Raw genomic sequence first — 25,980 nt, 5'->3', positions numbered from 1 at the left:
CATTGATTGACTTCTTCAGGCGGTGAATCACTCTACCTGCAGGTCTGCTGGAAATGTCACAACGATGAGTCACCTTTTCAATAATTTCATGTTACATTCACGTCAGGGTCAACAAAACCACAACGAGAAAGTCAGAAACACCAAATATATAGCGGCAAATAAATCTCAATCTCAAGGTTGTGACTAACCCTCATTTTTAAACGTTCATATCTTGCTCCATTCCTTCCTGGACATACAGTACTTACAGATCTTTTTTTCTTTTTTTTTATCATTTTGGTATTCAAATCTAATGTATGTCTGATAGTTTCTGAAAATTTGACTGTTAATACACAGCATCTGAATTTAAAGAGGAATCTTTGTGTATCTGGATTTGTATGTTTTCTTTTCCAAATTTCACAAAATTGTCATATATCAAGACTAAAGGCCTTTAAATAGGTTGAAAGGAGTAATATTGTTTGCCAGACATGTTTCCATCAAATTCTACAAAATAAACACACAAAACGCACGGTGGCTCAGTGGTTAGCACTGCTGCCTCACAGCAAGTTGGCAATGCAGAGTTCGATCCCCAGTCCGTGCAGCGATATTACAAATCCTACTGTGGCCACGCCAAGACCTGCTTTTCAATAGCATTTATTGGCCAGGTGTCCATGAGAACGTAAGGTAACGTAACCCCATTTGTTTAGGTCCTATCACCTGACCAATCGGCCATCCTAACCTTAACCACTCGAGGTGAAATGCCTAACCCCAACCAATCGAGCTGCTTCGTAGGGTGGGTCTTGGCGTGGCCATAGTGGGATTTGTAATGTTGCGTCCGTGCAGGGCCTTTCTGAGTGGAGTTTGCATGTTCTCCGTGTGCTCCAGTTTCCTCACAACATAAAGACATGTATGCTAGGTTACTAGGACTACAGTTGAAAATTGTCCGTCTGGCTAACACTGGCGCATTTACAGAAATGTTGAAGCTTTAGTGCGTAACTTTTTGATATGAATGAACGTCCATTACATTCAAGCCGTTGCCAAATGAGTTGCTACAAAGCTAATTAAGACTATCAGCTCCACACAACTCTCTCTGGATCTCTCAGTAGGACTATGTTCAGAAGATTGTGGCGTCCGGCGATGATGCGCGGACAGTGTTGTTGTCATTACTTAGTATTCCTCATGGGGGCGACAGAAACAAAGAAAGAAATCTGTGCCGTGGCTATGTATGTGGAGACATGGACCTACCCCGACCCTACGCCGTAGCCTGACCGGCACCTCCCGAAAAATTTAACTACACGCCCCGGCGACGCTCAGCCGTGGCTTGGTAGCGTTGCATTTCCCCCCCGACTCATGTCCTGGTTCTCCTTCTCCATCAACAACATGAGATCAAGGAGAGGGTTAACTTCTCCTGCTCCAGACCTCCCACCGAGGTCAGAAAGACCAGGGGAGACTCTTTGGTTCTCTCACTAGGACTCTAGAGTCACTACTCACTCTGAAGATAATCACCATCACTCTCTCACTCACTCTACCACACACACACACACACACACAGACACACACACACATGCTGGCCCTGTTATTCTCTTAAAGAGATTGACGCACACACCAATGCACAAGTGTAAACTTCAGGCCACTTACGTAGGCTACGGCGAGAGCTTTGCGTGGAGCTTACGCAGAACCATAAACCAAGCTTTAGCTATCTGCTGCAAAAAGAAGAAATGCTGAAGCGGTTTTTATTTCACATTGATTTAAAAATGATCATGTGACCAACGATTAGGGCTGTGTATCGTTAAAAAATGTTCGACATCGATACTGTTGCAGATACCTGGAATTCCATACCGGTTCCTGAATTATACTTTTTTCGATACCGATTTTATAAATACATTTTTACAAAAAGAAAACAACATTTTACATTACGCTCCTTCACAACTAGGCTATGTGACGCAAACTGTATTCAAGCCTCTCAAAATACAATAATACCTCCTCGATGTGTAACATTAGACAGTCACAACCAATCAGCAGCTTTATAAGATCTTGGTAAAGGCATGCTGCGTGCTTATTGATCTGATCCCTGACTCTGATCGGATTTACTCCTTAGGTATTGAAATTGGGTACTGAATGACGAGGCATTTTTTTGATACTCAATACTTTGCAGGCATTTCGGTCGGTGCCTAAAAAGTACCAAAGTTCGGTACCCAGCCCTACCAACGATTTCCCCCCCGGACGCCTGCGGGAGGTCCGTTTTCTAAGGCTTAAAAACAGAAAGTTTTCACACTGCATCCTTTCCTGGGACTTTAAACATATAAGCTGGCAGACCTTAAGTATTACTGTGACAGCATTCTGTAATATACTAACAATCAATAAGACTCTCAACATGCACAATCAGCATAGCAGTCAGACTTTGAAACCAAGTTAGTCCCACTGTCAATAAGAGCCTCTTTGTAACGTATACTGCAAAAACTGTCGACTCACACAGACAGAGAGAGGACTGAGGGAAAGAAATAGAGAGAAGGAATACATGAATATGAACAGAAAGCCAGCTACTACTGCACCTCCCATCAAAGAAACCAAACCATCACTACTCCGTCTCGTGTTGTACCTTTTAGTGCGTCGGAACATGCTGCTCGCTGGGTATCTAGGCGTAGCTCGGAGCAACGGGAGCAGCAACAGCTGAGCGGTGACGGAGAGCAGTCAGAAAGCCTGTGTCATCGCAATGCAACGCATACTGGAGCTCACACAAGCTTTACAGAGAGAGAGAGAGAGAGAGGGGGGGAGGGATGGAGGAGGGGTGGGTCTATCTTTTAGAGAGGAACAACCAAAGACGATGGTTTTCTTAAGGCTAAGTTGGTACAGAGTGTATTTTGTGACTTATTTGTGGAGCTTTTCTGTGCTTTCATTGTTTGTGCACTGAAAGAACCTGACAGGAGTTAAAAGCATTTTCTTTACTGCAGGCAAAGAACAACATGAATGAATGAGGCAGAGAATCCAGGGCTGGATCCAAATATTCCATTATTTTAGTTTTTCCTTCAATACTGGGTGGCAGCAGCTCAGTGAGTAGGCATTTGGGCTGGGAACCGGAGGGTTGCTGGTTCAAGTCCCCAGACGGACCGAAGTATGGTGGTTGACTGGTAGCTGGAGATGTGCCAGTTCACCTCCTGGGCACTGTCATGGTGCTCTTGAGCAAGGCACCAAACCCCAAACTGCTTGGGGCCCCCCCCACTCTGACATCTCTCCATTAGTGCATGTAAAGTACTGAGTGTGTGTAATTCAGGCCTGTGTGTAATGAGTGTAGTAACAACAGAGTGAAAACATAGTAATTTCCCTTTGCGGGATTAATAAAGTATAAATTATTATTATTAAAGTTGAGACAGATTGAACTTTTGGAGCAACCTGACGTCACGCTGCAGTGGCCAGTCATGTGACCGGCGATCAGAGTTGTCAGAGACTGTTTTGAGGCGGTGGGAGAGTCCTGATCAGCTCCTCCCCCCAAAGTCTCAAGTCTCAGTGAAGACATGACTTAGGGACAATGTCCTGTGGACTGTTATAACTGTAAAACAGATGTTGAATTGAGTCAAAAAGCCAATCTGATAACGATGCACCACACACACACACACACACACACACACACACACACACACACACACACACACACACACACACACACACACACACACACACACACACACACACACACACACACACACACACACACACACACACACACACACACACACGTACTCTGAATGGCTGTTTGCCCATGAATGGATGCAGTAATGTGAATGTGGACCTAGCTCCACTGAGCTCATCTACAACTCTTGGAAGGTGGGCTGCTGACGTACTAAAGGAGCGAGACATAAACAGACCGAGGTTACATCAGCGCTCATTTAAAAGCGTTTTTTTTTTTTTTTTTGAGAAAAACAGTCTCACAGGAGTTTTAGCAGTAGCAGAACTAATCTCCGTAATCAACACATATCAACACATATCACATGACCATTCTCACACAAACAGGTAGCTGATTGTCTGACGTTACTCTGTGGTTGATAATCCTGGATGTAGAAGTTAAAAAATACAGGAAATAGTTTGGAGACAGAACAACAACGGTGAAAAGTAAGAGCAGGGTTACTGAAAGGTCTGTAAACTGACAGACAGACAGACAGTCAGACAGACAGACAGACAGACAGACAAACAGACAGACAGACAGAACTGTTACTCAAAAGTCTGTAAGTTGACAGACAGTCAGACAGACAGACAGACAGACAGACAGACAGGCCAGGGCTCCAGACTGCGACCAAATGGGCGGTGCTCCGACACAAACACACACACGCGCAGAGTTGCGATCGGCGCAAACTACGTCGGCTGTTTGGTTGAAGTCACAGTGAGCGATGCCGATAAAGTGGTTTCAAGTATGGTTACAGTTTTTAAAAACTTTACGCAGACATCGTTTGCTGCTATATGATATTAAAAACAGTCACGGTGCTGTTGACGTTACACTTCTTCTGAGACAAGCAGCAGGCTCAACAGTGTACAACTGTGCCCTGGGGACTGACTGACAACTTTACAAAGGCAACTTTATTTCTACAGCACCTTTCAGCAACAAGGCAACTCAAAGTGCTTTACATGAAATATTAAAGAGCTGAAAATGAAATGAAAATACAACAGGCTAAAAAAGTTACAGTGAGTAAGAAATTAATAATTATTCAATTTAATAGGTTGTAGGGATGGGTTTGGGAGGAGAGAGAGAGGGGTTTTATTTTTATTTTTAACATATTCTAATAAAATAACATAATGTTCTAAGTACATAGGATAAATAGGTTTGGAATTATTTTTACAACTGAAATAATTGTTTTGTAATTAGAGAGGGAAAGTACCGAAAAAATAATTATAATTTCAGGTATCTGTACCAATATTGGTTCAGATGCGAAAGGTACCCAACCCTAAGGGTAGTAGCCTAAACAATGCATGTTTAATTTTAAGGTGAATTCATTGTAATTGTAGACTAGAGTTGGTATATTTTTTAAATATTTAGTTTACTTTCATGACAGCAATGGTGCCTTCTATGTTGCATCTTCAAAAGTGACACTGAATTTGAAACAGCACATTGTAATTTCTGCATCTATTATCAAAGTATTTATTAGTAATACAGTGGGAATTAGTAGAAATGTGAATATTTGGTTAGCATGTTGATTTACGGTGTGTGCCCCTAAATCTTCTGGTTGCGCCCCTAAAATTTTCAGTAGGGGGTCACTGTGCTCCTAGTGAAAAAAGTTAGTCTGGAGCCCTGCAGGCAGACAGACAGACAGACAGACAGAACTGTTACTGACTGACGTGCTTCATGTTTCCAAATGTCTCCGTTTGTGTCCGTCCAGACTACAAAGCAACCTCTGAGTTTTCAAACCAAAACGTGTGCAGCCGTGTTTCCAAATGTTAAAGTTTTAAAGGTGCAATATCTAATATTGTGTGTAATACTGGCAGCTAGCGGTTAAAATAGTTACTGCACTACCAATTCAAAATACTGGAGAGTCGTTTCCCCCGCCCCCTCCTGCCCAGACTCAAAGTTCACGGAGGTTGCCAGGCTGAGACCGCAGCATTCACAACAATGTTGCTAGACGCTTTTCTCCCATAGCCAGACATTACTCCACAGCACAGCGGAGTAGCTAACGGTCGATGCTAGTCTCACATAGCCAGACATTACTCCACAGCACAGCGGAGTAGCTAACGGTCGATGCTAGTCTCACATAGCCAGACATTACTCCACAGCACAGCGGAGTAGCTAACGGTCGATGCTAGTCTCACATAGCCAGACATTACTCCACAGCACAGCGGAGTAGCTAACGGTCGATGCTAGTCTCACATAGCCAGACATTACTCCACAGCACAGCGGAGTAGCTAACGTTAGATGCTAGTCTCACATAGCCAGACATTACTCCACAGCACAGCGGAGTAGCTAACGTTAGATGCTAGTATCACATAGCCAGACATTACTCCACAGCACAGCGGAGTAGCTAACGTTAAATGCTAGTCTCACATAGCCAGCCATTACTCCACAGCACAGCGGAGTAGCTAACGGTAGATGCTGGCTATATTGACAGTCATAACAGCCCATGTTCACGCGGAGCTCTGTAACCAACTGAGAGACAAACTTTTTATGCTTAATATTACAGTATGAACCACTAAAAACACAACAACCTCACTGTCCTCTCCACACGCCAGTCAGGCACACTTCCTCAGCTTAGAATTACAATACGAAACGCTAAAAATACCACTACCTTGCCGACGGAACACACTTCATTGGCTTAGAATTACGGCAACAATCGCTAAACACACTGCAAACTCATAGTCCTCTCTTTCCGATTTACAGCCCCCCTCTCGTGGCTTAAAATAACTCACCGTTGTTGCTGAAGAGGCTACACGCTGTAAACAGCCATGGGCCGCTTGCATTGTCCTCCCGGTAACGTTAGCAGTTAGCAGGGTTAGCATGGCGCCGTTAGCCAAGACCAGTCGGGATCACTTTACTGGCTGTCTCAATTGTTTTTGCGAGTAACGAACTCGGGTACTCTAGCTATATAATTCAATGTGAGTACACAAATGTTGAAATGACAAAAAATGCCCATCCCTAGTAGCTGTGATAAATTAGCCTGAAGCTAATGCTTACCTGTTCAGGAGAAAATAAGCCAACTCTGCGTCCTTTTGGGCTCTAAGCTGTCTCCATCTTTCAAATACATCTCCAATATTTACCAGGGGGTTGTTACGTCTCTGGTCACGCAACTGTTAGAAACATGCTGTTTTCTTTTTTTTATGTCATGTAGAAATCTATCTCCGTTGATCCTGTTCGTTTGTTTGCTGCTTTCATGGCTGTACTACAGTTACAGGATTTATTACAGTACAAATATTACATATTGGACCTTTAAGGCCCTGACGCACCGAGCCGATAATCGGCCGTTGGACAGTCTGGCGAGGTCGGTGACTCGAGTCTGTTCGGTGTGTCCCGTGCCGTCGTCAGTCAGAGGGGCCGTCGGCGTTCATTTTGGCCGATTTGACTTGCTGGGTCGGAGGGCGGGCAGTCGGATTCAATAACCAATCTGATTGGTGGAGAGCTAACCCACAAATGACGAGTGGGATGAGCGTGACTAGAGTCTCTCAAAATCTGACGAAAATCTTCTAAACTGACCTTTGTTAATCTGAAATTAAGACAGATTCAGCAATCAACTGTATGGCCTATTTCCCTCTTAAAATGTTTTCAGAAACACGTTTCGGTGAACTATTTTAGTACAATATGAGATCAGATTCTGAACAAGCCGCCATTACTATCAGCTGGAGAAGCCAGCCCCACGTGACATGTCGTCATTTACGGTTTTAATTTTTTGTATTACGTCTCGCGCACACGCAAAACCTAATAGTCCACTTTTAGGACCTCGGGGAGCCGACTGACTTCTTTTTGGGGCATTTTTAGGCCTTTATTTTCACAGGACTACTGAAGATATGAAAGAGGAGAGAGAGAGGGAATGACATGGTCAGAGTCGAACCTGCAGCCACTGCGTCGAAGAGTAAACCTCTATATATGTGCGCCTGCTCTACCAACTGAGCTAACCCGGCCACTTTCATTGCTTTTTTAATGCAACCACAGTTACATTAAAAAAGCAATGAAAGTCTACAGTACAGGCCAAAAGTTTGGACACACCTTCTCATTCAATGTGTTTCCTTTTTATTTTCATGACTATTTACATTGTAGATTCTCACTGAAGGCATTAAAACTATGAATGAACACATATGGAATTATGTACTTAACAAAAAAGTGTAAAATAACTGAAAACACGTCTTATATTTTAGATTCTTCAAAGTAGCCACTCTTTGCTTTTTTTGATAACTCTGCAAACCCTTGGTGTTCTCTCAGGCCATGTCCACACGAACACGAGTATTTTTATAACCGTGACTTTTTTTACGTGGTTCGGCCTTCCGTCCACACGAAAACGCAGTTTCAGGGCACTGTAACCGAACATTTTTAAAAACTCCGGCCAGGGTGAGCATTTTCAGAACCGCCGGTTACAGTGTTGACGTGTGGACAGTATAACCGGGTTTTTTGCCTTGCAACGTCAGAGTGTGCGCTGTTATCCGCTGTGTTTGACGTCATATTGTGCGCCGCTAAATGCTTTGTTGATGTTTGTTGACGATTCTTTGCAATGGCGGATGAGTAGGATGTAACTTTTTTCTAGGCTTCTGATTGGCCAAGGTGACTTACGATTTGGGTTATATCGCCGCCTGCTGGTGTGGCATGCTCTTGACAGCGCTTGACAGCGTGTTTTTGCGTTTTCATGTGGATGGAGATTTATTTTAAACCGAGCATGTGTGGACGGGTTGTTTTTTTTTAAAACGGAGGAGAAAAAACTCTGGTTATAAAAATACCCGTGTCCGTGTGGACTAGGCCTCAATGAGCTTCATGAGGTAGTCACCTGAAATGGTTTTACCTTCACAGGTGTGCCTTGTCAGGGTTCATTAGTGGAATTTGTTCCCTTATTAATAAAAAAGCAAAGGGTGGCTACTTTGAAGAATCTAAAATATAAGACATGTTTTCAGTTATTTCACACTTTTTTGTTAAGTAGGAATTCCATATGTGTTCATTCATAGTTTTGATGGGTACTTTCAGTGCGCAGTGGGCAAGTAGGCGCTTTGAGACACAGCCCGTGTCTGATTTTGCAGTTAGTTTTCTATAATTCTGTTGCCAAAACTGATTGCAAATATACTGATAAACTGACAAGCACTCAAACTGCTCAGAGCCCTATCTTGCACCCGTTAAACTAGCAAAATTGGATTTGGACACGCCTTAAACACACGTGCGAAAGGCGCTCCACGCCGTGCGCTCAGATCGTTAAAATAGGGCCCAAGAGGGAGGGAGAAAGAAGAGCAACAGATATAGAAAATAGGGTTAGGTAGAGCTGAGTGGAAATGAGAGCGGAATAGAAACAGACGAATAACCAAGCGACAGAAAGAGAAGAGTGAGAGATAAAGAGCGGTTAAGTGAACGACTGGAAAAGGCAGAATGGCTCTCAGCACCGTGGACAGCCTGCGGAGCTCCCAGCTGGCTTGAATCAGACTCCGACAGACTCCCGCATCCCTCCATTCCTCCTCCTCCTCATTCACACAAGGACTACACACTTCACACCACAAGCACCACTGGTGCATCCTCAGAGCTTTCCAGCGTGCATCGTGCAAACCGCGCTCTGCAGCTTGTCTCGGTGCAAATGTTTGCTTGGTGTCTCTCCCCCAGAGAGGAAGGGGGGAGACACAGAGGGAAGGATGAAAAGGGGTAACACTCACCTGTTCTTGCGAGGCAGTGGCAAATCCTTCTGGAAGAAAAACAAAGAGAGAGAGAGAAAAGACAGATCAGGCACATAAAAAAAAAATCCAATACACACTTCACATGAGCAAAAAAGACAAACGTGACATTAACACAACATGACTAGTAATGTAAGCCTTTTGTGAGCCTCAAACGTCTGAAATTTGATGTTTTTACTGCACGCAATAGGATAGCGCTACAGCCAACCAGAGCAACACTAGTTGATAGCCGACATTATGTTAAGCCACGCCCACCGACTCCATACACGATGTGATTGGCCTGACCAGAGTTTGGTTTTTCCAGCTTGTAAACCAACAGAGAGTTGCTAAAGTGACCCTGGCGGCAAATTACATTTGGTCTAGATTTCTAGGCTAGACTACAAATACATGTTTCCAAGAATTAAACAAAGGTATATTTTATGTATGAAATGTATTTTTACTTATGTACAAAAGATCTATGGATAGATTATGCTGGGCCTAGATTAACCCAGACTCTTTGTGCACTATGGACTGCATCCCTATGCTAAAATATTGCATGATTATCCTTATTGAGCTTGACAGACAGGAACTAAGTGGGGTGGGTGAACACAGGGCTGTTGGGGCCTGGTAATCTAGTCTAACGAGGTTATAAATGCCACTTGAATTCAACTGAACTGTATGTCCATGATAGGGCTACATGATATAAGGACAATTTACAATATGCGATAACGTTTTTGAATATTGCGATACCGATATTACTCGCGGTAAATCATAATAATAATAATAAAAATTGGTGTACTCAGTTCTGCCTTTCTGCTGCTTTCAGTATTCAACAAACTAAAGGAAATAATTTCCAACATTCTTTTATTGAACAAATGGAATATTTAATTCAATACTAAAGGCAGCACTAAAAACAGAATGACAGATTTCGAGCCAGGGTCTCTCTCTGTCTCTCTCTCTGTCTCTCTCTCTCTCTTCTCTTCCTACATTGGGCAGCACTCACTGCACCGAATGAAAACAATGTGAGCAGAGCCAGATCTTATGCCAGCACAGCCTGGCTCTTTACAAAAAAAACTGCAGGCTGAGATACACAGGGAGGGAGGCAGGGAGGGAGGGAAAGGGAGTAAACAAGGTTGGAGTAGAAGTGGGGAAAAGACAGATCATGCCCACAGCCTCACCCTTGAGCCTGAGTATTCTGGCCTTCAGGGCCATGTGTGTGTGTGTGTGTGTGTGTGCGTGTGCATGTGTGCGTCTGTGTGTGTGGTCTGCATCAACGGAAGTACATTTTCAGGATAAATCCACTCTCAGTGTGTTGTCTCGGTGAGTTCTAAAACTCAGTTCTCTTCGGGAAACAACAAGAAACCTCAAAACCAGCGAGCTACACGCTGAAAATGTCCCGTTTTGAAGAAACTTTGGATGGTGCAACAAGGCAGGCCTGTTTGGTTCTTTCGGGGAATGATTGTAATGATTTACAAAGAATATGTTTAGGGCATTTCCTCTCTAACTGGGAGGTTTTGGGACTGATTGGTGAAATTGCTTTGGACGAAGTACACACGGAGATACACTGGTAAGAGCCAATGAGCTCTATTTAAAACAGCTCGTGTTACTGTATCGTATGAACAGTTAACTTCATTTAATATTGGATGTGGCGTTTTCTTTTGTACGGTGCAAATGTTCCACCAGAAAAAGCTTCTTCCCGCCCAAGACGATTGTGATTGCTTTTAAGAAATGCATCTGTGGTGTAGCCATATCTTACTCCACAGTGCTTTGGAGCAAAGTGACTTTGTGTATTAGAAAAAAACAATAAATGCTGTTTTAATGTCTCAGATGTGAGCTGTCACATGGTATAAAGCAGCAGCTGCAATTAATGCATTCGCCTCGACACACCTTTCCCCATCACACGCAGGGTAACGTTGTTAAGGTGCTGTTAGCGTCGCATCGACCGCCTTCTAACCACAGTCAATGCAATTATTAACCAATTTTTGTGTGTGTGTGTGTGTGTGTGTGTGTGTGTGTGTGTGAATCAAAGAGGAGTCCAGTGAGGTGTGCATTTTGGAGGTAGGCTGTGCCTTTCATTCCAGCATGGAGGAGGCTTTCTACACCAAGGTAGTTGAATACCAACCACTCCTAAACACCCTCTCAGAGCTGGGCTATAGGTGCAGACTACTCGCTTTCATATTTGGTAGCCTAGGACATACACACACCGGTTGGTAGTAAGAGGGCTGCAACAACTTGGGATGGCCAAAAAGAAACCGCTAAACAGCTTGCAAAGTACCGCGCCATATCTGCTATTATTGGCAGCCGCCACATATGGCGGCGACGTTGCTGCTTATACCCTGAAGAGCTGAGTATTGTGCTTATTAAGGGATATTGTGAAGACCTGCTGCGTGCCACTGCTCCATGAGTTTCTGTATGTATTGTACTGCATCTGTAATATCTGTGTCCCTGTATCATTTTTCTTCATGTGGACATAAATAAATGGTTCAAATTTTGTGTGTGTGTGTGTGTGTGTGTGTGTGTGTGTGTGTGGACCTGCTGCTACTGATCTCCACTGAAGCGTGCCATGTGTTTTATAGGGCGGCTGCCTGAAAGCTGTGTACTACAAGGACAAACCTCCAAACCTGTTTTTATGCTGCCAGTCACCATCCATAGGGATAGGTCTAAGCCACGGAGAACATTAACCCCCGGAGGAGAAAGCTGAATATGGGTTCACCACAATATACCAAACAATAAGTATAAGTATAGACGTAATAACGAACCAGATAAGACAATTCAGACGATAAGACGAATAGGATATAAGAACAGAAAATAATAATCTTGCCTTCTTTAAAAGCCAGTCACGAGGTACACAGCTTCTCCACTGCATGTCCCAAGGGTTTGCGTGTTAACAGACACAAATCCCCTCCTTACAAGGACAGCTGAATATTCGCCCTATTGATCCCTCTTCACTTGGTCCTTCATCGATCGAAGCTAATTGACCCTGAGCCACCACAGCCGGGGAGAAGATGACTTACGAGAGCCAGAGAGAGAGGGGCATGAAGACAGGCTTCCCTCTGATCAGGAGGGTTGGCTGGACAAATAAGCAGGGAGAACCCAACCACATACATCCACCTCAACGTATTTCCATGTGTGTGTCATGATAAAATGTACAGTACATGAGGGCAGTGTCTGCCGAGTTCATCAGTCCAAAAGTCCCCCAACGCAGACAACAAAAACAAAGTCTCTACTATAAAAAAACAAAATGTATAATTAGGATTTTTTATATTTTATGAATACATCTACTAATTAATTGTGTTCAAGTTTAATTTATGTAAATTAATTATACCATGATGAATGTTTATTGTATATTTTTAAACCTGATCTTCACTGACAGAATCTAAACTCTGTATATAAATAAATGGGGAATTCTTGCCTCTTAAAAAAAAAGTCTAATTTAAATGCATTGAATCTGAAAAGATTGCAAATCACACCAGGTGTTATTGTTAGCAATGACATGAGGTTAACATGTGTGGTTTGGAGTGAAAATTCAACAACTTTGGTTTGGATTGTGAAGTGAGGAAAATATCTTTTAGGCTTGAGTTGATGAAAAATGACATGTTTTAATACTCACACATAGGTCTAACACACTTTTTGGGATGTTGCTCTGACTTGGAGTTACATGACCTATGGGTCATGTAACTCTTACATGACTTCTCACATGACTTCCACACTCATGACAGTGGTTTCACAACTGAGGTCTCTCATCCTGTTGGGGTATTCTGTACTTTTCCGATGTCGCATGCTGATGTGGCCTGTCAATGACAACTCATCGTGTGTTGGCAGTAGGAGGTGATGGTCTGATCCAGTTTACACACATGTTACACAGAGCATCATTGATTATCTGATCAGGAAATAACCCATAGGGATGTGTATGTGTTTATGCCAAGTCACGAAAGACAGTGGAGGAGATAAGAAAGACATGATACATGAGTTCCTGTTTCACTCTTACTGGAGTAAAGACCTTTCTGCTTTCCTGGGGTCACACAAGGAGGTGCCAGTTGTGTAGCCCACATGTAGGCCTGCATGTGTATATATTTGAAAATGTTGTTACTAAAGAAGTGTTGACTTTATTCTATCGTCTAGTTATTTATTTCAGTCCACTGGTTAAGTGATCATCAAAACGAATACGCTTAAGAGGGACGGTTTAGAGTTTAGAGTGTAAGGCAACTGGAATCAGAATCTGGGGCCTCAGTGCCTGGGGATTCCACATCTTATTTTATCCCTCTTCAATTGCCGTGACATTTAGTACAAACATTCATGCCCTCAATTAGGATGCAATGTAATCATTTTTAAAGGTCCCATGTTGTAAAAAGTGAGACGTCCATGTCTTTTTTGATTATAAAGCAGGTCAAGTTGCTAATTATCAAAACGCTCAAACCACAGGGAAATACACACAGCCCGTATTCAGAAACCGTGCCTTTAAACGAGCCGTCAGGACTTTCATACGGTTGTGATGTCACAACTATACTATATTGTATATAGCTGGAAAATGCCGCTACAGTGCCGTTACAGTTATTCCCCGGCTACAATGACGGTGCAGAGACGCACAGTAGAAAATGCAGAATTATTACGGAGGTGAAACAGGGCTGTAGATTATATCCATTATTTAAGGGAGGGTTGGTAATTTTTTCCAAAATACACTTTTTTTTATATATTGTTTGAAATGGTCTTTACACCCCGGCAGCAGTAAATAACTTATGGACTCGGAAAAAAAGGAGCTAAAAAGATCTGCCATCTGTAGCTGTTGCAATCCTGTAAAAACGCCCACCAATCACTGGCTCGCAGTCCGCTTTGGAAGAACCAATGAAATTCCTCCTCACCCCGCTGAGCTCATAGGCGTTGTCTCACTTTATTATAATTCTCAGCAATCAGTGTCACATAGTATCTGCCTCAATTCACCCTTATAATCCTCAATTCCACTTTAATTTGTGAAAAAGTGAGAAAGAGACAACTCAATCCCCAATTCCAATCTAGACTTTGTTAGCGGCCATTGTGCCAGGAGACACCAGTCCGCTTCTAAAGTCTGCCGATGTGACTCACATTCTCAGCGTTTCTGCAAAGAATAAGCACGCAACATATCGTTAAGGAAAAATTATCCTCGCTATTCAGCTCCTAGTCCACATCTTCTGAAGCCTGAAATCTCTGTGACTTAATTCTCCTGTGGTGTAATTAATGTGTCAGATTGCCACGCGTTTTGCTCATTGCGTGGCTGCACGTCTGAGGCTGACGTGCATAAGTTTCGAGCTCTCTGAGTTCCCGTTAATGAAGTCTGGCGCTGGCGAAGGGTGACGGACAACAGAGGGGAGGCTCTGTCACAAACATGACATACCCTACCGATCACAGATTAGAAAAAGCAACACAACTCCACGCTATATTCGCTCCGTTCTCTGACAGCAACGGCTGCTGTTCTTCACCCAGGCTTAGCTCCGTCCTCTGGGGGAGCGAGCTGAGGTTTGAGCTTCTAAACGAGTGTCTGATCCGCTCTAGTCCCAGGCTATCACACCGACACGAGTGTACAGGTGTTAATGTGTTTGTGTAAAAGAAAGGGAGACTGTGCAAACTGTTCAAATGCTGCAGGGCAGGCTGGGCTTTATGTGTGAGCATTTCATCCTAGGATTGCTTTGTGTTTGGACACCGATTCATGTTGAGCTTTTTAGTGTCTCACCTGCTGATGGCCTATTTCTGTCACAGCCTGTTCCCTTTGACAACAAATAACCTAGTTAATGGTTCAACTGTGGCACTCATCTAAAGTATTTCCTGTGCGCGTGTGTGTGTGTGTGTGTGTGTGTGTGTTCAGGCTGTTCTCATGAACCAATCCGTGCATATAGCTACGAAAAATAATGCACTGATGTTCGTATGTCTTCCACGTATTTACTGCTCTATGCACCACATTGACTGCCGCTTTATAAGACTGCAAAGACCCGTGCAGGGAGGATGGCGAGGCTGATTAAACGCGGGACTTTCACCCAGGAAACAAGTGTTTGTGTCCCAGGAGTACTACTCAAGGGGACCAGTGTTTTTATCCAAACGATCTTTTTTTTCTAATCTTAACTAGACGTTTTGTTTGGTGCCTAAACTTAAAATTGCACTATGAGTTCCTGCATGGTTTCAGCGCAATTTCATTTTTGTCTCAAATTGTAGGCATCTCTCCTTGATCCGCTAGCTGCTTGCCCCCCCGAGTACACCGTGAAAAAGCTCAAGAGACAACACAGGGGTTATAAACGTCAAACAAACACTAGGGGTACAGGCTGTGCACCAAAATACAACAAACCACATTCCAGCCAATCACAGACAAGATGGTCGGGAGAGGGGAGGGGACAGGAGTTAGTCATGACAGTTACAGAAACATGGGGGGAGGGGCGAGCTTGCGCTGTATTTTTATTTTTTATTTACTTGGAACGTCAACAGAAGTGACCATGCAGGAACTCATAGTGCACCTTTAACTGTAGATTAAACGATGAATGGATTAGTTGTCACTGGCAACTATTTTGATAATCTATTAAATCGGTTTGAGTCCAAATTCTCTATTTCTAGCTTCTTAAATGTGAATATGTTCTAGTTTCTTCTCTCCTCTGTGACAGTAAACTGAATATCTTTGAGTTGTGGACATTTGAGGACGTCATCTTGGGCTTTTGGGAAACACTGATATACATTTTTTGGACATTTTATAGACCAAACAACTAATCGATTAATGGAGAAAATAATCTGATGATTAATCAATAATGAAAATAATTGTTAGTTGCAGCCCTTCTTAACTGTCGTCGCCGCAGGACGGTCACCTTCTGTCGGCTAAACTTAACGGTCATGTGACCGTCCAGTGGCCACCGTAATGTCGTAGGATATCCTACGAATTGTTATGCATAAATTTTTGATATCATACGAACCAGTCATGAGAATGCATTGGTGTGTTCATGATTCCCTGATGTTTTAAGTCATACTATCATCCTAAAATCTCATATTTATCGTTTTTTATATTGTCTATTGTTTTTAACTGTTCTTTAAAGTGCTCATGTTATGCTTTTTGGCTTTTTCCCTTTCATTTATTGTGTTATATATATTTTTTGTGCATGTTATAGGTTTACAAAGTGAAAAAGCCCAAAGTCCCCCCCCAAAGGGACTTACCATCTCCAACAGAAAACACTGTTCACAAACTGCTCCAAACAGCTCTATTGTATTCCAGCCTTTACTTCAGAGACAAGACACGTTATAATGCTCACCTAGCTGCTAGCATGGCACGCCCTCATACTCTGCTTCTGACTGGCTAGTAGTCCTTACCTAGGTACTGTCAGGGCATGCCCTCATTCTTTGCTTCTGACTGGCTAGTAGTCCTTACCTAGGTACTGTCAGGGCACGCCCTCATACTCTGCTTCTGACTGGCTAGCAGTGCTAACCTAGGTACTGAGCATGTGCGACTCCCAACAAAGATAGAACATCAGTGAGATGTCTCACTCTGTAGCTAAAACAAAGAGCTCAACACACAGGGTGAAAAGAGATGCTGCAGCAATGTGCAGTACAACTAAAATATGGTGTTTTCTGAAAATTAAACCATATAAACCTATTCTGATATAACCTCTAAATACAATTATGAACCTGAAAAGGAGCATAATATGAGCACTTCAATGTTTTATGTAAAGCTCTTTGAATTGCCCTGTTGCTGACATGTGCTATACAAATAAAGCTGCCTTGCCTTTGCTTCCTGCTACTCGTTTCCCTGCCGTATGACCAGCCTATAAAAGCTCCTTTGCTGTTGTGTCCTTCAAGTCATCTTGCCTGCACTAAAGGCATTTAAAAAAAAAAAAAAAAAAAAAAAAAGCCCCGGTAATAATGAAATGGCAGTAGCTGAGCTGCATGCCTATAAAGCATTTTGTTGCTCTATCGGGATGAGCCAGCCAGTCCAATCATTTTGTGGACACGCTGAGAAAGAAAAATGGTTGGGAGTATGCCCAAAGAGGGGAGTAGGCCCAATCAATGACTGTCCTCCTGCCAAGACACAGAGACCGGATCAGTCATCATCTACAGCAGACACTGACTAACTGGTTTGGGTTTAACAGATGGAAAAAACAAAAGAGGCTTATTGGTGTAATGCATACTAGATGGTCTGGTGCGCTTTGTTTTTGTGCAGCCATTTATCTGATTTCTAATATGTGAAGGTCACGCCTGTGATAACAAAGACTGGTAAAGAAAACTCAAAGTTTAATAGCAGCATTTACATATTGCACCTTCTATCATCCTGTTAAATAAAGTAATAAAAATATATGAAAAATCCACTGAAAATAGGACATTTCTGTTAACAATCTGTGATATGTAACATTGTTCCAGCATTTATCTTGTGAAAAAACAGTAAATATAATGATGAAAAGAAGTATAAAAAGATTTGTTTTTCTGGTAGGCACAATAGTAGCCTACATGTGTGTGTCAGCAGGTCAAATGCAGAGTCACAGAGAGTCAGCAGGCACGAAGATGTTCGTTTCATGTTGGTCGTGTTGAAGCAATGCATCATGGGTGTGACCCTTGACCCTTGACTGCGGGGGAGTGGGGTGTGTCACCATATGGTGCTGAGAAAATGAACAAGTGTGTGTCAGAGACAGTGACGGTTGGGATGATGAGACCCAGGGGAGGGACAAGGCACTTGAATAGGACACGCAGAGCCAATCACATTTCAACACACAATTTAACACACACACACACACATACACACACACATCCTTCAGTTGGCCTATATCTGTAAACTGTCACTGACTTTGTGAGTCTGACTGTTAGATGATAAATTCCCTTGCAGCTTCCTGTCGTACATCACCTCAGCAGAGCAGAGGGATGATGAGACATGAAACCATCAGCACACCTCACTACTAATCCTCCCTTGATTCATTCACACCCTCTTCCTCTCTCTCTCTCTCTCTCTCTCTCTCTCTCTCTCTCTCTCTCTCTAGGTTCGCAATTATAGGTGCCAATTTACCTCAGCTCAGAGCCGCAACTCTGCTGTCGACTCTTCATTTTCACTAAGCTAACCACCGTATTAAAGAAAATAAATGCACAGACTTGCACTGCTCTCCTCCCGGGCTGCAGGCTGCTCTCATCTCCGCTCAGCTCACTTCACTGAATCACCCAAAGATGGAGGGGGTGGGGGGGTGTATGACCCGTGGCTGAGCAGGCTGCTCCATAATGGATGAACCCAGTCATTTGAACACGTCATATCAGTATGCATGAGTGACGATTCATTACCAGCATTTGGTAAAGAGACTAGACTAAACCAGGGATCTTAAACAGGGGGGCAGAGTCACTACAGGGGGGCCTCCAAATAATTGTTAATCTTTGAAAGTAAAAAAAAAAATAAGGCTTACTGACCTATAGGTAAGGTAGTCACTGAGGTAGCCATCCACAGATACAGTTAATACTAAGGATTCACTGGGCCACATGCATGTGTAACTTATAGAATCAGGCCGACAATTATTAATTTAATAGCTTAGTATTCTATGCACTAAAAAGGTATGTAAAGGCTTTAGGCTGCCCTTTATTGTAGGCCCAGTTTAATATGCAACTTCATTTTATACAATATGTAGTAGGGGGTCCCTGCTCCGTCTGTCTCTCAGTTAAGGGGTCCTTGGCTTAACCCCTGGTCTAAACTAAACTGAAGATGATCCAAAATGAGCTTTATAGTGGTGATAGAACATCACAGCGAAGCTAAACCAGTCTGAATGAATGTGACATCATGTATTTAAAAAAATGGGGTCACTTTGATGCAATACACTCACCACGTGACCTGAGACACACCGAGACTGTCCTGTAACCCGAAAAAAGCTCCCATAGGTCTGTTTATTCAAGCAGCGATTGTGACCTATATTCACGTTTCCAGTTTGTCTCGCATTGCCAGGCCTTCCTGAGGGTCTGGCTAGTCCACACAACATTCTGGGATGGGGGGAAAACATGCTCTGGTTTTTATTGGCATTTCTTTAAACCAATCACAATCGTCTCGGGGCGGGGCGGGGCTAAGAGCTGTTTAAGTCGTGCAACAGAAAAGTCGTGCAACCAACACGCCCCCTTACTCGGATGGCGAGCTTTCCCGCTTGGTCAGACTCAAAGGACAACAAGCAAGAATTCCGAAACTTGTAAGTATGAATTGTTTTCATTGTTTTTTGACCGTTTGGTTATTTAAATGACAATTTCAAATCCCTCGTATTACTGCAATACCTTAGTGCGTCCTTATCACTGCCTGTGGGTATGGGAATCGGTCTTGTTGTGTATATAATATCGAAGACTTGTTTCAAACGCGTGTTGCTAAACGTGGCTAGCGTTGCTAACAGAGCGCCTGGTACGACGGTACTCGGCCAGCGCTACCGCAACAATGGCTTTCTGGGTGGCGTCCATGTTTTTCTCCAACTCGACGCGCAAAAATACCAGAACGCTTGAAGTGTGGAAGTGACGTCATAGCCGAGGACCCCGAGTCGGTTCGTTGAGAATAATAGAACACAGCGATAGTCTAGCTAGCTGTCTGGATTTACCCTGCAGAGATCGGAGGAGCAGGTAACCATAGTCCTCACAAATCCACCGGAGGTTAGAACGCCAACACAGAGACAGAGGAAGGGGACGGACATCGGCGAAAAGAGGGACATCCAGCGCAATCACCGGTAGAGGAATGTCCAGGATATAGACTAGTCCTGGGCGTTAGTAGGCTATGTTTGACCCATCCACCACCCCAACCTGCCTGCTTTGTCCCCATCATAATTACTACAGGCATGCTGCTAGAAAGGTAAATAGGCTATAAATCGTAATTGCTGCTTGAACAAAGGACCTATGGGAGCATTTTTCAGGGGAGGACAGTCTAAAATTGTTCTTTAGCATTAAATCCCATGATGTAAGCCATACTATGAGCTCAAATCATTTTAAGAGTCTCAGGACATTTTCTCATGATATAAACTGAGGCATCTAGGTACCTTGATAGGTTCCACTTGGCACATTAAGGATTGTTGAAACACATAAAATCCAACCTGAAAATCTTGGCTACCTTGTCATTAAGAAGGCATAAATAAGCCAGTGGACTATTGGTGTAATGGGATGCTGTCTGGCTGTGTGTCCTACAGCTGGAAACAGAAGTAAAGTAGGCTGAGAGACAACATCACAGGATGGGGATGTTCAGCAGCTCACCTGCAGCCTCCGGCGCCGGATTATCCCCGAGTCATCCATGGCCTTATGAAGAGCAGCAGGGCTCCTGGTGGGGGTTTCCTCGGACTGAAAACAACCTCTTGAACTCTTTTCAATCGGCGTTTTTGACCCGGGCAAGGCTGCGGCTTCCACCTGTGCTCCAGTTCACACCCGAACAGCAGCAGATCAGAAGCAGCGTCCTGGCGCACTCGGAGCCAAAGAGGCGCACAGACACAGTGTCACGTCGAAGGAGCCGAGGATAATACCCAATTGTCAAGCATTCCGTCCGGTTAAAAATGTCTCTAAAGCAGCAAAGACAAAGACTTCTCTCAGCTCCACTCGTGCCCCGTGTCCTCCCGTGTCTCAGGGCTGCCAGTCATGTTGCTGGCCCTGCGGTCGGCGCTCCCTCTCGGAGCATCCTTGACATTGTGCCAGAGGGGGGTTTCTGCGCTTTATAAAAGCTTTTCCAGCCGAACCGATTGACTGACTCAGGCCTGAACAAGCACTAAGAACACAATGTAGGACTCCAAGTTCTTCTGTTGTTTCACAAGAATCTCCCGAAGAAACGTGAGCTCCTTCACACATTTGGTCACAAAGGATAATGTGTTCACAATAAAAGAGAAGGGAAAAAGCAACCAACCAAGCGATGACTTTACGCACTACTGCGCCGTACAGTCAGGCAGCGCTGCTCGGAGACTCTCCCCATCCTTCAGCCGTTCGCTGGGGCTGATGACGTGACATTGCCGCTGATTCTCCGCGGAGGAGCTTCGAGCCTGTCTGTCTATCTGTCTGTCTGTCTGTCTGTCTGTCCGGTCCCGTAACCATCCCCGGCAGGGAGGATAGCGCGTGCCTTCCTCTCGTCCCTCTTCAAAAACACATAAAGTTGAAACTCTTATTCATCCATCCGTCAGTCCGTCCGTTGGTTGCTCTTTAGCTTTCGCTTCCTATCAAACTGGAGACCGACTGGACGGGGCGACGGGCAGCAGCAACGCGATATTTGTAACCCCTTCCTGGGATTCCCTCTCGCCCCTCCTCCTCCTCCTCCTGCACGCGCACGCGCGCGCACACAGCGTGCCCCTCTCTCTTCAGATGAATGAAGGAGCAAAATGTATTGTTTGGATTCACTCCGAACGATAGAAATGTATGAGCGCAAGGGTGTAACTTTGGTTTTGGGGTCTGGGGGTCTTCCGCCAAAAAAAAAGAAAAAAAAATTATATTTGAATCCCATTTCCTGCATTTTCTACATAAATTTAGGGACTATAATCAGGATAATAATTAAGTCATAAAATCATAATAATAAATTCTTAGAATAGAAATAAAGAATAGTACTAAACTAGGCCTATGTATAAGAAAAATATATCTTACTTTCTTTTTTTGTTTAAAATAGGGGCTGATCACCGAGACTTATATATAAAATGATATCAAACAAATGTGAGTGTGTGTGTGTGTGGGGGGGACAAACTGGATTTTGGAATTACACCCTAGAGTGTATATAATGTATGTATAATGTATGAGTTTTTATATGATAACTTTAGTCATTATTTTAACCAAATGTTATTTGCATAAGTCAAACATAAAAAAGGAGCCGAACAATATTAAACAATACTTTATTTCCCTATCTGAATGCACAAAGTAAAAAGCTGTTCATCATATAACCTCTGTGAGCTTTAGAAAATATGTATTAGAATCTTTTTTCCTTTGTTTTTTTGTTTTGGTTATATATTTATTTATTTTTTGGTAACCCCTTGACCTCCCCGGCTTGTTTTGTAATTGTAGACTCATAGATGTACAGAATATGTTGTTTACCTGCTGCAAATCCTTATCTCTGAATAAGGATTGATTGGAGAAAAATAAAGGAATGAAGGCGCATCCGAGCCGGGTCCAGCCTCCAGAGGAAACAGCACGCACTACGTGGGCTCAGTTTTACCGAAGGCTTTTTAATCAAACACACCATGCAGAGATTATTGCTGCTTCATATTCTAAACATGCGTCAGATCGTTCAAACTCACGTCCAAGCTTTTCAGACGATGTGTGACTGTGTAAGGAGGCCGGTTGGAGCCACGTTCAGCACCACAGACAGCGACACAGGGTTCAAACTGAAAAGTGTGGGAAACGTTGCCTTACGTTACTACCCTGGAAATCCAGAGTTCTTGCGAGAGCACAATTTGCTCAGCGAGTCACTCTGGCATTCAGTAATGATGCTCATTAACTATGCCCTTGTAGCCGAGCTGCACCAATCACATCGCTGTATCTGATATAGGCGGGCCAGAGGCCAGCTAAACAGATGACCACTCATATTATGCTTTTTGGGCTTTTTCCCGTTCCTTTATTGTGTTCTATATATTTTTTGTGCATGTTATAGGTTTACAAAGTGAAAAAGCCCAAAGTCCCCCCCAAAGGGACTTACCATCTCCAACAGAAAACACTGTTCACCAACTGCTCCAAACAGCTCTATTGTAGTCCAGCCTTTACTTCAGAGACCAACGTGGGTCACGCCCTCATACTCTGCTTCTGACTGGTTAGTAGTCCTTACCTAGGTACTGTCAGGGCACACCCTCATACTCTGCTTCTGACTGGCTAGTAGTCCTTACCTAGGTACTGTCAGGACACACCCTCATACTCTGCTTCTGACTGGCTAGTAGTCCTTACCTAGGTACTGTCAGGGCACGCCCTCATACTCTGCTTCTGACTGGCTAGTAGTCCTTACCTAGGTACTGTCACGGCACGCCCTCATACTCTGCTTCTGACTGGCTAGTAGTCCTTACCTAGCTACTGAGCATGTGCGACTCCCAACAAAGATGGAACAGAAGTGAGACGTTTCACTTTGTAGCTAAAACAGAGAGCTCAACACACAGGGTGAAAAGAGGAGCTGCAGCAATGTGCAGTACAACAAAAATATGGTGTTTTCTGAAAATGAAACCACATAAACCTATTCTGGTACAACCTCTAAATACATTTATGAACCTGAAAATGAGCAGAATATGAGCACTTTAATCTACCAGTTAGCTCTGCTGGTAGCTAAGCGTATGAGGCTTAGCAAAAAGTATTGTTGTGATTGGTGGCAGTGAGATTTACAAATGGTGCCGCCGCTCCAGTTGGGCCATTTTCATTACTCAATGCCAGACTCTTAATCTTTCGGATTTGGATCTGGATTTCCAGGCTATTACACAGTAACAGCTATTGTCACAGTAAAACAACGTAATTGTTTTCAGGCTGCCGACCTTTCAGCAACAGAAACTGGTCTGGTTGAGAGTTCAAAAATAATTCTTACTAATTCCAATGAGATAAGGCTGCAGAATCAGTGAACTCTTTTAAATCCCTTTTCAAAACCCATTTTTATAGATTTGCCTTTTACATGTGATGTCATGTCTTTCTATTGTCTCTTTTGTTTTTTAATTCTCTTGATGTTTTATTTATTATATTTATTATTTGCTAATTTTGTCTTGCTAATGTTTGGCCCCACTGTTTAGCTCTCTGTTGTTTTACTGACCTTTGGATATCTTGTTTAGTTTTTGATTTTGTCTGTCAAAGCACTTTGTGAACTCTGTTTTTAAAGATTCTATTTAAATAGTTATTATTATTATTGTTGTTATTATTATTATTATTATTATTATTATTATTATTATTATTATTATTACACCAGGGACAACCTAACAGGTAAATCTAGCCACAGTTAGCCTTTATGTGTCTTAAAACTACTTATTCCTTCATGTTTGCTATATTATGACTCGCCTCAGGTGATAAAACCAGACCCAGGTGACAGGTGAGCCTTCACACGTACTTTATAAAGAATATGTTGAGGTCATTTCCTCTCTAACTGGGAGGTTTTGGGACTGATTGGTGGGATTGCTGTGGACGAAGTACACACAGAGATACACTGGTAAGAGCCAATGAGGTGTAACCATGTATCAGCTCATTTAAATAGCTCTTTGTTACTGTATTGTGTCAACAGTTAACTCCATTTAATATTGTATGTGACTTTTTTTTTTGCAGGGTGCAAATGTTCCACCAAAACTAGTTCCTTCCCGAGACTATTTAGCAGAGCCACCGTCGCTGCGTCTGGAGCTTAGCACCGCCCCAAGACGATTGGGATTGGTTTAAAGAAATGCAAAACAACCCACAGCGTTTTTTTTCTCCTATCCCAGAATGCATCTGGCAGTGTGAGACTAGGCCAAATGAATCTATCATCCACATGTCATTTGTGACCCTGAACACAGGCTCATTTTGTGTGGAGAATAAATGTATCTACAGTTTGTCAGTATAATGTAGAGTAGACCTATACTGCCTAGATAAGAATGTATCACTGCATCTACAAACTGTGGACTTGCTGTTTATCAATTTGTGATAATATAGTTTGGCCTTTATGCAAAATCATTGCATAATGCCTTGCTGTCTTGGGATTAGGACTTTCACACCGTTGTAATGTAACATACGGTCCAAGCTGCCCACGCAGCCATGACTCAGTGCCAGACGCTGCAAGAGATCTGAAACAGAATGTCCAAACCCGGCCCATGCTGACCTATCCCAAAGAAAACGGGCAGGAATGCAGCTGGTCTGCTTTCAAATGGCTGACAAACAATTTAGTTTGTAAAAAAAAAAAAGCTGGCTGCAAAGAATTCATAGCTTGACTGAGAAACAAAGAGGCCTTTTGACTTTCTTTTCATCCAAGCAAATGTCATTTTAGCCATGCCAGCAGCGGCCTGTCTGTCAGTCCACCACTTTGGTCCAGACTTAAATATCTTAACAACTACTGGACAGATTGCCATGAAGTTTTGTACAGACATTCATGGTCCTCAGAAGATGAATCATGCTTGTCTTCTAGCACCACCAAAGCAGCAGCAGAGCAGCAGAATCACGGCACAAGCAGACACACATCAGGGTGAAACAAATATATATAGCAATTAAAATTCGCTTTGGATAAAAGAGTCAGCTAAATGACATGGCAGAGTATACTTTGCATCAACAGTTTGAGTTTTCTGAGGTTTACGATGTGCAATTTAATGCACCATTAGGTTAATGAGGTGCACATGAAGGCACCATGGAGTCCAGTCAGTGTTTGTTTCCATAACTCAATCAATCAACAATCAATCAAACTTTATTTATATAGCACTTTACAAAACTAGCAGGTATCCAAAGTGCTTAACATCAGAAACACATGTCATACAATAGAAAGAATGAACATAGAAAACAGTAAAATCCGAAAAGGTTACACAGAAACAAAAGAATGAAATTGTCACACCACTGCTATGTATTAAAGGCCAGACAGAACAGATACGTTTTGAGTTTGGACCTAAAAAGAGCTACATCTGTGATAGTGCGAATATCAGGGGGTAATTTGTTCCAGAGTCTCGGGGCAGAAACTGCAAAAGCCTGATCACCCCAACGTTTATACCTTGACCTCGGCACTTCTAAAACTCGCTGATTTGAAGAACGCAATGACCGGTTGTGCTCCCGCAAAGTTAAAATTTCAGACAAATACTCCGGGGCCAGACCATTTAAGGCCTTAAAAGCAAACAA

At 43.1% G+C, this 25,980-nt stretch overlaps 1 protein-coding gene across 1 annotated transcript in view; it reads right to left on the bottom strand.

Annotated features, from left to right (window-relative positions):
* The window catches only part of LOC114569269 (microtubule-associated serine/threonine-protein kinase 1), a 90,749-nt gene extending 70,244 nt beyond the window's left edge, over positions 1–20,505 (bottom strand). The window contains exons 1-2 of the mRNA XM_028599088.1: positions 20,467–20,505; positions 9,289–9,317 (exon numbers count right to left, since the gene is read on the bottom strand). Of these exons, the coding sequence (XP_028454889.1) occupies positions 9,289–9,317; positions 20,467–20,505 (68 nt within the window). The remainder of the gene's footprint in view (positions 1–9,288; positions 9,318–20,466) is intronic.
* Positions 20,506–25,980: the final 5,475 nt, after the last annotated feature.

This window comes from Perca flavescens, chromosome 15 (genome assembly GCF_004354835.1).
Source record: "Perca flavescens isolate YP-PL-M2 chromosome 15, PFLA_1.0, whole genome shotgun sequence".
Lineage (NCBI taxonomy): Eukaryota > Metazoa > Chordata > Actinopteri > Perciformes > Percidae > Perca > Perca flavescens.
Note: the sequence above shows the minus strand (reverse complement) of the source record. Positions and strands in the feature narration are given on the sequence as shown.